Here is a 14548-nt window from a genome sequence, read left to right as displayed (position 1 = left end):
AAATATTAATCATTAAAAAAATATGAGGGATCATAAAAATGTATGATCACTAATTTTTTTTTTAATTTAAATTATTAACATTTTGCAGATTCTGCAAGGCGTATGTAAGCATATTACCTCAACTGTATGTGATTTTTCTGTAAGGGGTGCAACATATAGTCAGATTGAATATAAGGACTTTAGAATGCTTCTCTTTATTATCTAATTTATCCTCTGGAGGACTCGGACCTCGTCTAACAACATGTCCAAGTATGGACCTTTGGCCTGAGTGCTGGTCCTGCTGGACCATTTCCGTCCCCAATGAGACATTCTTCACCTCGCCCTCTCACCAACAGCTGCTGTATTTAAGCTCAGATTTTCCACTATGATTTGACACAGTCTTTTTAGAGCGCAGCATCAGTTTGGGAGGAAGATGGTAAAATGGGTTCTGTGAATTATTTGTAGATTTTAAATTGACATGTCTAGGCATGGAGAATCAATAAAAATGGTTTATTTTTGAATATTTCACTCTACGTTTCAGGCGAGCAGGAAGACCAAGAAGAAGGAAGGAGGTGCAAAACGTGCTCAAAGGGCCTCTTCCAACGTGTTCTCCATGTTCGAGCAGACTCAGATCCAGGAATTTAAAGAGGTATTAATTCACTTCCATTAGCACCGCAGAAAACACTCATTCACTTCATTTGGAGCCATTGCAACCACAGTTAGCCAATGACAAAATTCTGACAGTATCAAAAAATTTTTAATTAACATCTAAGCTCTGTTACAATGCTCATCTAATAGCCACCAAGAGGAGGATGGCATAGGATGTCACGAAACTCATGGGGCAGCTACAAATACACTATTAACAGACAAATTGTGAATGAAACATGGGGAAATAAATGTAAAGAAATTTGTTGTTTTTCTTAAGGCACAACATTGCTTCTATTATACCAAGGCGTTTTCCTTTTAATGCAAACCCCTTTAATGCACAATCACCGATCGCACCAATTGATGAAGTCATTTTCTTTAAAAAAAAAAAAAAACAAGTCTATCATTAGAGGATCTTCATCGTATGACCTGACACGGAGAGCACATTTTATTGCACATTCCATAGAATTCGGCCATGATTTTGTTGAGTAATTGTACATTGTGACAAACTTAAAAGACAGCTGGAATCACACAATGTAAAACAGGCTTAAGAGGGATGGAGAGTCAGACTGCACATTTGTGCAAGTAAATGGCTGGATAAACAAATCAGAGTGAAGCATTTAACTTAATAGACTCAAGTGATTTAAAGATTTCAGTGCAATCCAGTACTTAGTGCTGATCCGATACTGAATTTTGTTCACTTTAATAGTGATTTAAAAGTAAGTGTGTTTGTGAATGTGTGTTGTATAAATAAAAACATGTCTACATCAATGTATCAAAACTGATCTGGGCCAGATTTCCCAAAAGCATCAAAACACAATGATTATTGCTGAATTTTGGAATGAGCATCATATTTAAGAAACTATATACTGATCTTGACCAGCGTTTCAGGCCAATATCAATTTGATTCAGAGTCTGAGTATTGGATCAGTGGTTCATTAAATAAGGAAGTTTTAGAATTTAATCAAACTGACTAATAGCGACGACTCTTTGTCTTTGGTGCAGGCTTTCACACTTATTGATCAAAACAGAGACGGTTTCATTGACAAGGAGGACCTTAAAGACACATATGCATCTCTTGGTTAGTTTTTGAGGGTTTTTTTTTTTCGTAATAAATTGAGCATTTAAAATAATTTATATGTATTAAATTGATGTTCATGTTTAATTTAGATGTGCTTTTTCATCCACAGGTAAACTGAATGTCAAAGACAAGGAACTGGAAGACATGCTTAAGGAAGCCACTGGTCCAATCAATTTCACAATGTTTCTTAATCTGTTTGGAGAAAAACTGCATGGTGAGTAATAACTAATATGACAATAATGAAGTAAAAGATACTATATATACTGCATATACGCTAATATAAAACACAGCAAGAACATGATCTCGGTTTATATTACATGCTAGGCTTGTACCAATCTAATACTAGGTTTTATTATTAAAAGATTATTCAGTTATCCAATCTAAAAAATGCACTACTTGATTTTTGTTAACACAAAGTTATGTAGATTTGTCAGGACTCAGGATCATTAAAAGAACAGTCAGATAGTCAGAATTTTTCCTTATCTGTAGTTGTTTAGCCAAGGTATTTTTGGGAGTATCTTTATTCACGCAAAGCTAGAATATGAATGCATAGTGTTGTGGTACTCGAGACCAGTCTCGGTCTTGTCATTAACATGGGTGAAATTGTACTCAGTCTTGTCTCAAGCTTGACCTAAGAAAACTCGAAATATTTTTCCAACAACACCCAAGACCAAAACATCATTTTCATGAACATGTACTTTGTAACGTTCCCTTTATAGCACCAAATGTTAACGTCTATCTCTGCATGCAGTGCATATAAATTGCAGATGACTATCTCTCAAAATACTTCATCATCTTATGCTCAAAATAATATCTCACCAGTATGTGTAATGCACAGCTGTACTTAGTCTTGGAAAGTTGTATGATCGAAAACAAATACTAGTTTTTAATGCATTTGATCTAACTGCTGTGTGCTGAAATTCAAGGAAATGTGCTTTGATTTGTAAATCTTTACATGTGCTTTTACATTTGTTTAAAAAAAAAATAAGAAGAAGAAGAATCTTTTGTATAATTAGCAAACGTTTAGCTCATTCATGCTCCCTAACTCCCAATCCAATAATATAAAATAGGATTACACTGCAGCACTTGCTAGAAGAATGGGCTACGCTTAGCATGTCCTATGTGTTCCCTGGGTACTTATCTGCATAAAACAATAACACCAAAGGAAATGGGTTATTTTAGTTAATTCAAGAGAAATATCAAGTCAGGCTAGGACCACAACCAGCAAATGAACACATCTGATTGTCTGGTCTTGATCTTAACATGGATTCGAACATGTGTGGTGTTGGTCTCGTCTTGGTCTTGCCCCCCGTCATACTCGGTCTTGACTCTGACTCCATTGGCCACGGTCTTGATCTTGAACCCAACACTGCTAATGCAACTAACAAGTAATGGACGTATAGCTCATATTTCTGTAAACATGCTAAATATTCTAAATTAAATATCATTATCATCCACATCACTTCCTGCTTTCCATTACAGTTCTGCCTTAAAACTTTGGTAGGTAGGACTTTGGCCTAGGAGGCGGAGTCGTAACAAATTGAATGGAAAAAAAAAAGTTACTGTCCAAGAATTTTGAATAATAAAAAAAGTTCCATTAAAAGCATGGATACAAAGAGTTCCATTAAAAGTGTGTCTTTGAATATAGGTACTGACCCTGAAGACACCATACTTAATGCTTTTAAGATGTTTGATCCTGAAGCCAAGGGATACATACACACAGCTGAGTAAGTTAACATCACAGAACTGCTATTATAGAAAATTAAGAATCAAGCATTCGACAGTGATTGTGACATAAATAAATAAATAAATAAATCACAATCTAGAATTTCACTGTTATCCTACTTTTCCAGATTAAGACATATGCTCACGACCCAAGCAGACAAGTTCAGTGCAGAGGAGGTAAGACGACATGCTGATCATCTGTAATACTGTATTTATAATACATTCATGCCTTGGGGTCATGTCTACGCACACACAGCTTATGCTGTGCTTTAATGAAAGGTGCTTCAGATGTTCCAGTCCTCCAACATCGACACAGCGGGAAACCTGGATTACAAATCGCTCTGTTACATCATTACACACGGAGAGCAGCAGGAGGAGTGAAGAAGCAACATCCAGATGTTATTTCTGCTGCTGTTTACTCTGTGTAATATCTGCTCATAAAAGTCAGCTGTGATCATCTGTTCTAAAATAATAAAAAATGCTCATGAACATGACTGAACAAGGAGCATTACTAGTTCACATCTGATTCACCAAAACTGGAACTCAGGATGCTTAAAAGCAAAACACATGCATACAATTGAGGTTATTGAATATTGTTTACCTCTTTAAAAAGATCCACTTAAAAAGAAAAATAGTACATTGGATGTTGTGTTTTTCTGGATGACCGAAATGAATTTTGTTTACGACCTGAAATTCCTTTTGACTTTTTTACAACCACATTATAAAGTACAAAACCTAGAGGATTTTCTACCGCTTCATTTTTCAAAATAGAGTACTTTGGGTAAATATTCACCCCCTTGAAATTTTCCACACTTTGCAGTGTTACAACAGCGAACTGAAATGGAATTTATTGGGATTTTATGTCATGAATAAAGTTGTCAAAATTATCTGACAATAACTGACTACAACTTATTTGACAGTTAGTAACTTAAAAAAAAAAAAAAAAAAAAAAGCTGAACACTTTGGTAAATGTGGAAAAAATGTTGTCTGGTCTGATAAGACCAAAATTGAACTTCCTGGCCTTAGCACAAAGCATGTTTGCTACAAAACCAACTTTGCCTATTGCACTGAGAACATCACCACAGTGAAGCATGGTGCTGGTAGCATCACACTGAGCATTACCCATGTCCTCTTTGTTGCTTCTTGACTAATCCCCTCTTTACTCGGTCACAGACTTTTGGTGGACAGCCTCTTCTTTTGTGCCATTTTAAATAATGGATTTAATAGTAACAGGCCGCTCCTAGTTTGGCTTTTTTTTTTTTTTTTTTTAAACCAAACCATAATTGACACTTTTACAGAGCCTTGTACCATTTGATTCTCCCTTGATGCTGTTTGTTTAGGTATGCTCTCTAACACACTATATAATTATTTATAATAATAATAATAATAATAATAATCAATGTATTGACTATTCTAAATATACTTGCTTAGTTATTTATTTTTGTTCTTTTTATGTGTTTTATTTAAGTGCAAATAGCATTCCATATGGTTTGGTTTTGACATTAAAGGTCATTAATACAAGAGAAGGACTTGCACAAGAGCAGCACTTCACTTGTACTGGTATTAAAAAATATAATTCTTTTAAACTTCCCAACCCTTCCCCAGTAAACACGGAACACAGAAACTGGATAGTTGAAGATTGACTCCATGAGCTCAACCTGCCTTGTGTCAACACGTCAGGCTGCTGCTGGTGGTGTAATGGTGTGGAGAATTTGAAGACATTAACTTTAAGTTATAACATCGCATGGTTTTTTTTCCAATCTGTCCAGGTTTATAGAGCCTGTGCCCACTTCAGACTCAGATTCTTGTTGTTAGCTTAGAGGAGTGGACCCCGATGTGGTCTTCTGCTGTTGTAGCACATCCACCTCAAGGTTTGAAGTGTTATGTGAGATGCTGTTCTGCTCACCACAATTCCATAGAGTGGTTATTTCAGTCAGAGTAGCCTTCCTGTCAGCTTGAAACAGGCTGGATTTCTCCTCTAGCCTCTCTCATCTCATAAATGAGATTGTCTTGTTGTTGTTTTTTGCCGCCAGTCTGAGTAAAGTCTATTGTGTGTGAAAATCCCAGGAGATTTGAGTTTCCTCATCCTGATGTAATCTTGACCTGAACCTGCATGATGCCCGTGAGTGTCTGATAATTCAAACGTAACATGTAAACAAACGTGACCCCTAAAGTCTTATAATAAATAAATGTTCCACGTGCAATACTTGTACTCAAAGTTCTCTCATAAAAAATATTCAGGATAAAATCATTACTCCGAGCCCTTCAGCACACGGAAGCAGCGGCTCGTTTGAGCACGTAGAAGGCAAAGGACAGTGCAGGAAGCTTGAGATGCTCTCCAGGTGGAAGTTCAACTCCCTGAAGAGGAGGCAGAGTCCTCTCATCCACCATCTTCAACACATCACCGTTCAGCCTGACAGACCTGCGAATTCAAACGGTTTAATCCAAACAGATCAAGAACCAAACACGCTGAACGCAAACTCAACCCTTGCATGTTTCTGTAGCATTTTTATCCTAACCTGTAAGACGCAATCGCACACAACAGATACACTTCCATTTGCAGCAGCATTTCAATCCACATCGAAGATGTGTGTAAATGCGGTGATGAGGGAAGGTGCTTTGCATTAAAGCAAATGCTGGAATTTTAAGCAGCATACATACGGCATGTGCTATGACATCACACCCAATGATAGTCAAATCATTTTTCAGAGATTGTGTGTTGATTTATACCATAGTCTGAATACTGAATTCAGAATTTTCTGTATAGAAAACAACTAATGAAAATTACTTAGTAGTATGTTAGCAGTTGCAGTTAAAGGAAATCCCTTACTTCCTGTGGCCGTAAATGTGAGTTCACACTCACATTTAAAAATCCAAAAGAGATGCATCAAGAATGATAAACAAATGTACATATTAAGCACTGCAGTGTTAGGATATTTGCTCACTTGGTACAAACAGTGCCTATTTCTTGACATAATTTAGATTTAGCTTTAAAGGCTTAAAAGGTATCGATGTGTCTTATACTAGAGTCTCTTTATTTTTCCTTGTTGCTGGATCACCAAGCTTTTGGGTATTGGAATTAAGCTTAGTTTATACATGTATTGAGAAATACTCTGATACAGGGAACATCACCTGGAACGGAGCCCGTTCTCCCCTGGTTCAGCCGACTGAAGCACAAACACTTCGACAGTGCTGTTGGAGACGAGCGCCGGCAGCTTGATCACCACTTGCTTCTTGCTCAGGTTTAGGGCGAACAACGTGGCCGCACCTTTTCTGTAACTAGAACTGAGGAGAAAAGAACCTTCCTTCTTTTAATTCTTTTTTTTTTCATACCACAACATGTTGAACTTTGTATTGATTAGATGGTGTTGATGAATGTTCTATAACAGGAACTCTGACAATAGTGCAGCTGCAAAGTTAATAAATAAAAAAATGTGTAATCACTTGCAAATTGCTGCAGTATAAAAGGAATAAAACACTTGGGAACATACTGGTATAGGAAAATATTCGACAACCCTGTCGTGGTTTATGCTTTAATTGTTGGACATCTCTGTTACAGCTTAAGAGAGCGTTCAGAGTGGAGGTTCAGAATCTGGTACCTTTCTTTGTTGGTGCAATGAAGATACGCCCGTAAGAGTCGCGCCTGCCTTCCTGAACTTGTCAGAACCTGTACGTCCAGCACTTCAGGTCCTACGAGTTTCTTATACAAAAGCGACAGCCAATAATCCTGCCGTAAACAAACAATAACTCTGTTAAAGCCCAGATACCAATTTCATACTTTGTGACTTCATACATTTTACTTTATATTTATATGATTTTTTTTTTTTGCTCTTTAGTAACTGACACAAATATACAGCGAGCTGACTGTACAGTTGAGTGCAAAAGTTCTCATCCCCCATTTCGAATGAAATGGAAACTGTACTATTTTACCAACTTTACCTAATTTAACTCAAACAACTTTAAACAACAGCATGTCAAAATATTTAAAAATGTAATATGGATGTATTCTACAATAAGACTGCAATCCAGAAAATGATTTTTGCCCCAAGACTCAATCTTTTTTCCATTTTCATTTTATCCTGAGGGTATACAAACTTTTTACACTCTGTATGTGTAACAAGCTGTAAGGGTCATCACTTCTGTATAAGAATAATTCTAACTTGTGCATTTGTTAGTGTATTTACAGTAGGCCTGCTACTCCAGTAATTACAATAGCTGTTGGTAGGTTAATATTATTATTATTATCAGTACTTGTTGCTATAATAAAACTGAAAATCCAATAGTCATGCTAAATTAGCATTAGCGAGTGTACAAACCCAAGCTAATCATGTTTCACTGTTAAATAGCCTCATGCTTCAGTCTAACGTGAGCACTGAATTATAGTCCAGAATATATGGTAATGAATGTTTTGATTCTGAGCAGCGTGTATCATACCGGAAGTGGATCGAGATTATTATCCACAAGATGGTATGTCCCAGAGCCTATTAACACCTGTCTCATGACCACGTCCAACCCCAGCTTAGCTGCAAGACCAAGTTTGTCCAACCACCTATAGAGAACAAACACACATTCATACATACATATCAAACCAATATGTGGGTCTTCCCCAACCTGTTGGCATAAATTTGAAAGCACACAATTGTACACAACTGTCTTTGTATGCTGTAGCATTAAGATTTCCTTTCAGTGGAACAAAGAGGCCCAAACATGTTCCAGTAGGACAGTGCGCCTGTGCACAATGCGAGGGCCATGAAGACGTGGTTTGCCAATGCTGATGTACAAGAACTCGAGTGGCCTGCACAGAGACCTGACCTCAACCCCACTGAACAGGAATGCTAACTATGTGCCAGGCCTCCTCGCCCTGACAGCAGTAGTGTACCTGACCTCACTAATGCGCTTGTGGCTGAATGAGCACAAATCCCCACAGTCATGCTCCAAAATCTAGTGGATAGCATAGTAATACATAGATATATTACTAGATTTATTTTTTTTAATGTTTTGTAGAATATTTCTGGTAAATCCAGTAATAGGACTTTATTTCATTTTATTTTTTTCATTTTTGCCTAAACCCTACATACTTTCTTTAAACATTTAATCAGTTTATGTAATGCACCTGGGATTTGAAAAGATAAATAAATTATATATATATATATATATATATATATATATATATATATATATATATATATATATATATAAATAAATTATATATATATATATATATATATATATATATATATATATATATATATATATATATATATATATATATATATATATATATATATATATTAATATTAATATTAGTGGTTCTTGGAGGTTATCAATGACCACTAGGTGGTGGCTGAAAAAATAGCTTCCCTCCATTTATATATATATATATATATATAATTAAAAAATGTTCATTTTAAAGTTTGATTTTATTATGTGAAGAAATATGCTGTTGAAAACTAATCATAATACAGACCTGGAATTTCTCACTAATAGAAATTTCTCAGTCAGTTTGAAAGAGATTGAAAGAGCGTCATTAATTTCTTTTTTTTTTCCCTTCCATTTTGCCATTGTGTGTCTAATGCTAGCATGCACTCTCACCCTGTTAGTCGGCATTAAAGTAAACTAGAAATGTGACCTGAGATCAGTGATATCGTCTAATAAAAATGATGTTCTGTGCTACAGACACAAATCTCACTCATTTTTGGTGTTATAAATATTTTAATGATATTCTTCGATGATCTTGTTTGAGAGACCACATTACACTAAACCTAATTTTCAGCTCAGGTTGTAGTCTGATACTGGGAACCTAATTAAATAAATAATAATAATAATTAAAAAAAATTTAAAAAGCCATTGATTCCTTTCAATGAACTTTTTAACAGATTTTCCTCACTGGAAAATTTAGCCTAATTGCTAACCACTACAGTGCGTACATGTATGTACTCACAGAAAACCAGCAACAAAAGTGTCCGAGAGACCGACTGCGCCCCCGCCGTATGCTGAACTAGTCTCTCCAAGCCACACTTTCTTTCCAGGAGACAAAAAATGGACAAGCTGCAGAAAGACAAATGTACACCTTTACAAAATTTGATACCAAGTGATAGTATGCGATATTAATCTAGTTTATGCTGTCTCAGACTACATCAAATGACAGATTACACCAAGTGACAGCAATCTGGATGTATGTGATTAAAGCAAAGCAAAACACAAACTGTCCACTATGAAAAAATAAAAAGGACAAACTTAACATGTCATACAAGTTTTTTTTTTTTAATTAGATACAAAACGAGGGTTCCCAGTGGAGATAATTACCATGAATCCATTATTAATAACAAAATCAATAAAAACAACAAGAACAACAATAACTTATTATTAAAACCATCAAGTATAAACTAATGGCCACAAACTGTAGGTTTGAACGGGAATTTAGTCAGGATTTTAAAACATTTACAGAATCTTTGTTCCTAATATCCTCTGGAACACTATTCCACAGTAGCTGATGCTTATTTAAAAAGAACAGTGGGGCAACAAGCTAGTAATCCAATTTAGAGCGTCTCAGCATCATGTCTATAACTATATTTAATAAGCTCTTTGCGATCATTGGTGAGGTGTGGTTGCTCGGTAACTGTATTCACAGCCAGAATTATGTCTGAGTCGCTGCTTTGTAATCACTAACCGCATTAAAATGCATGCTGTAGGACATTGAACAGGATAAAGTCAGCAGTGTTACCTTGAGGACCTCGTCTGTTTTAACAGCCAGCATATCAAGCACTTTGGGATCAAGAAAATCCTCCAAAGATGCATCTCTGCCGTTGACATAATAGCTACCAATAAATGGAAAAAGACCTGCAAGTTAAATTAGCATGGTTTTGAAATCAGAGAACAAGTCTGTACACATGCGTGTTTCAGCAGAAAAAGTCACATGGAAAAAATTGTACAAGAAAAACCTCAGTCTTGGTGTTTGCTCAGTCAGCAGGCAAGTGTGTTTTTATATTTTGGATGGAGACCAAATGTCCCAAACGACCTTGTGGGGACATTTAGCTGGTCCCCATAAGCAAAACAATCTTTTTTAACAAACAACTGCAGGTTTTATTTAAAGAAAGATCATTTTGGTTACTGCAGTTAAGGTTAGGGTTAGATTTAGGTGCAGCATGGCATTAATAATTATGTCAGTAGAAGGTCCTTACAAGGAAAGACAAATGTGTGTGTGTGTGTGTGCATGAGACGTACTGGTGCCAAGTACATGCATCGATGGCTTCAGCCCCACTCTCCAAAAACCTACAAAAATATACAACTCATTCAGTTCAACTCATACAGATCGTAGACGATGCAATGAGTAATTATTACTGTTCTGAAGTAACTTCCCCAACACCGAATGCTTGTGTGCGTATATATATGCGCGTGTGTGTGTGTGTGTGTGTGTGTGTGTGTGTGTGTATATTTACATACACACTTCCTTCCTATTCTATGGAAAAATATGTCATGTGCAGCAATTAATAACCAAGTGTGTAAGTGAACTTTTCTAGTGTCTACATCGTAAGTAAAACAGAAGTAGCAGGGTTCAAGTGCATGGTGGTTACAGTAAAACCCTTTACATATTGACACTCAGTTTCTACCCTGTCAGGCTTAACCACACTGTTAAACATCTCTGCTCTGACTGTTGCAGGAGAGCAAACAGCATTTTTAATCACTTTCCAATTATCATTCAAATAATTTTGAAAAAGGTTAGATTGGACTAGGCTCGTTTTATTCTACTTGTATTAAATCATGTTTTATTATAAAGGCTACTCTACATAAAAAGCTGAGCTCTGAGTGAGGTGCTGGTGTCTGACCCAGTGAGGAGGTCTTTGCGGTGTTCTCGCGGCTGACTCGTATCAGGTCCGTACAGACCCGAGGAACTATACAGTTCTGATTTCTGCAGGATCTTACGCAGATGGAGGAAATCCTCTCCCAGCTGGGAACCGTTCACCCTGATCGCCGCCTTTTTCTCGTAACTGTTGGGTTCTGAAAGCAAAATTCACAGAGTAACACGTTTTATTCCTTTATTGGTAATAAAATGAGGATTTTCTTATGTTAATTACACCACAGATATGTTGAATTCTCTCATTTGTTTTTGGTCAGAAGGTGTTGATTAATTTTCAACAACAGCAGCTCTGATAATAGTGCAGCAGCAAATCACAGGTTTATATTAATGCCTTCATTCTAACATGTTATTGTTTCTATAGTAATAACTCATTCATAGGGACTTGTCTAGTGGAAGCTCCAGATAAATGGATTAAAAAATGTGCTGATATTCACCACTGATATGGTAAGAAGTAACGCTGTAACTTTAAGTTTTCTGACACTTCAGGACAGAGGAGTTACATTACGTGGTTTCCGTATAACATGGCAAACTGCTTCTTTTGTGTGTTTTTTTTGTCTTTTCAACTTCAAGAGAAAAAAAGTCGGCTGTTTATAGCTCCTGTAGCCTAAGTGATAACAGGAACTAACTTGTCTCACAGTTTATCCACAACATTAACTGTAACTATAAACGGATAAAAATTGTGTGTCATTCTTTAATAAATAAGACATTGTAATCACTGGCAAATCACTATAGTATAAGAGGAATAAAACATTTCTGGGCATGCTGTTATACTAAAATAATCATGTTTGGGGTGGTAACAGTAACTCCGCCTCATCACACCACCCTGTCATGTTTTATTCCTTACATGATACTGCTAACAGCTTTAAACGGTCACTAACACTTCACTATAAGATAAGTAAACATGAGCGATGCAAAGGTCAGTGCAAAAACAAACACAGGGCCGCACCATTGCCCAGCTCCCAGGACATCCTGTATTGCCGCTGCTCACAGTAGTTCAGCAGCAGCTCGGCATTCCGACTGTCCCAGACATTCTCAGGAGTTCGTAGCAGCGCATTTAAGCCAAAGATCAGCTCCAATCCTGAGCAGTTCACAAATGAGTAAAGCAGATCCACTGCACATTCTACACAAATATGAATAATGAAAAAGGTTATTAAACAAACAGGCAAAAATGAAAATGTACACTGTTCCTCTCCTTTAGCCGAATCCAGCTAAATCATCACATCTAATATATATACGGTTTTTACGTCCACAGTATTAAACATCAAAACACAGATCAACTACGAATCAAACTTTAGGCCACACCCCCTACCCTGACTATGTCTGTACTGTGGATGAAAGATGTCTATTTGTCCAGGTTTATTGGACAATTGTGGGGTTAAAATTAAAGGTCGACTAATTGATCGGTTTTCCCAATTCATCGGTGCTGATAACCACACCAAAGCATTAAAAATCCACACCAATAGATTTTGCATCCATTGCAGGAGTGACTGAGAAGGGTCTGCTGTGGTTACACAGTACGAGAGCGTCCTCTAGAGGTGAAAAAAAATATATCACTGACAAATTTTGCTGTGTTATTCAAAGTGTTTTTTTTTGTTTGTTTGTTTATTAATGTGGATGCCTCTATTGTTATTTGGAGTGTTACCTTTTGGTTCAGTTTGCATGTATATCTTTTATTTACTTTAATTGATTGATTAACAGTTTATATATCAATATTTGTATATTTATATCATTTTAAAAAGAACAATACATTTTGATGGTACGGTCAGTACTGTTTATTTTTGTAATAAAGTTCAGCGATGTTTTACTTTGAGTGTTATGTTTTCATTCAGTATCAATTTTTAAAATGATCCGTTGATTAATCGGTTATCGGCAGGTACCGCCCAACTTAGCTATCAGTAACGGTAAAATCCACCATCGGTCGACCTCTAGTTAAAATGAACCTAATTGTGGGTCATTGTTAAATCAGCTTGTGGGTAGAAATGATGACAGTGCTGTACTATTGACAAAATTCAAATAAATGCACAAATTGCTGAAAATGGTGACAGCATGTGGAAAGTGACATTTTCTGCTTACCAGAAAATGTCCCTTGCTTGTACTTTCCCTGCACTTCCTCCTGGCGTAAGAGTAATGCCTGCATTGCCCAGTCATGCTTCAGCTCATCCTCCAGCAGTGGTGGTAGCTCAAATTTACTACACACAGGTCCTACAAGAATAATCACAAACAGAGTATCTGACAAGTGCAAGATAGGATTTTATCCACAAATAATCAACTAAACCTAATTAATGAGAGATAAAATCACTTTAATATCATTTATGGCATTTGGCAGATGGCCATAATCAGAGTAGCTTACAGAAATGAAAGGCACATTTTCCATTTATTGCATTTATACATCTGAGCTTCTCCCATTCCTGGAACCATTTCCTGCAGTTATATTTTATGATCATGTCTAAAGCTTCCTGTGTTTTTTTTTTTTACTTCTAGATTTCTTCCATAGTGGCGAATCTTATACCATTTAGTCTCATTTTTCATTTCAGGAGCAAAAAGAAGTCACAAGGAGCAAGATCTGGTGAATAAGGTGAATGTGAAGCTGTAACTACATAGTTTCTGGTTAAAAACTCTTTACTCTTACTTTTTTTTTTTTTTTTAATCTGCTTCTTTGTTTCTTATTAAACCCAGTTGAAGTCATGCGGAAGAAATCACATGACCATCGAGCTGCTCCTACACCATAAAGTACAGAAAAATGTGAAGAGTACCTGAATGAGGAAGAGAATCTCTACTGTATCCTTTCGTTATGAAATATTCACTGTGTGGTTTAAATTTCATAAAATCCTGTTTAGTCCCTCCAAAACGCAGAAATGCAGGAGTCAAAGCTTTGGCGAGGGTCCTCAGTTTCGGAGACCTGAGGAGACATCGGTCACGTTATTTATTTTTTTTATTATAGGTTACAAATAAAGCACAAAATATGCAGTGTGACTCATAACCTTACACATTACAGCAACAATACCTTTTGTGTTAGATAAGTGTGTCATTTGCTTTTAGAAATTTGTAAAACTGTTTTTTTTTTGTTGTTGTTGTTGGTTACAACAGTAACTTTGCAGGTGTGAACATGAAAGTTTCCTTTAAAGCTGTAAGTAACCTTTCTCACCTTCTGCTGCCCGTAAAGTGAATGGTAATAACAACAACAACTAAAAAAACTATAACAGAAGCCCTAAGCAGCCATGCATTTTTTTTTTTTTCCATTTTAATCACAAGAAAATCTC

The 14548-nt window shown here is 36.3% G+C and overlaps 2 protein-coding genes across 3 annotated transcripts in view; one reads left to right on the top strand and one right to left on the bottom strand.

Moving 5' to 3' along the window:
• Positions 1-388: 388 nt before the first annotated feature.
• On the top strand, positions 389-3919 carry myl5 (myosin light chain 5; the record flags this gene model as incomplete). Its single annotated transcript, NM_001201163.1, is given in 7 exon segments — positions 389-415; positions 521-628; positions 1630-1705; positions 1815-1919; positions 3354-3432; positions 3559-3607; positions 3710-3919. Coding segments are annotated over 7 exon segments (522 nt in total). The 3' UTR covers positions 3812-3919.
• Positions 3920-4804: 885 nt separating this feature from the next.
• hpse (heparanase) overlaps positions 4805-14548 on the bottom strand; it is a 12814-nt gene continuing 3070 nt past the window's right edge. The window contains exons 2-12 of one of the 2 annotated variants that reach the window (XM_017492845.3): positions 14042-14187; positions 13362-13490; positions 12235-12408; positions 11257-11428; positions 10655-10702; positions 10155-10248; positions 9372-9478; positions 7865-7979; positions 7030-7157; positions 6563-6715; positions 4805-5852 (exon numbers count right to left, since the gene is read on the bottom strand). In XM_017492845.3, the coding sequence (XP_017348334.1) occupies positions 5696-5852; positions 6563-6715; positions 7030-7157; positions 7865-7979; positions 9372-9478; positions 10155-10248; positions 10655-10702; positions 11257-11428; positions 12235-12408; positions 13362-13490; positions 14042-14187 (1423 nt within the window). In that variant the 3' untranslated portion in view covers positions 4805-5695. The remainder of the gene's footprint in view (positions 5853-6562; positions 6716-7029; positions 7158-7864; positions 7980-9371; positions 9479-10154; positions 10249-10654; positions 10703-11256; positions 11429-12234; positions 12409-13361; positions 13491-14041; positions 14188-14548) is intronic. The other variant, XM_017492846.3, reaches the window with a different exon arrangement.

The sequence above is a fragment of the Ictalurus punctatus genome, chromosome 18 (genome assembly GCF_001660625.3).
Source record: "Ictalurus punctatus breed USDA103 chromosome 18, Coco_2.0, whole genome shotgun sequence".
NCBI classification, from domain to species: Eukaryota; Metazoa; Chordata; class Actinopteri; order Siluriformes; family Ictaluridae; genus Ictalurus; species Ictalurus punctatus.
This window is presented reverse-complemented; position numbering and strand designations above follow the sequence as displayed.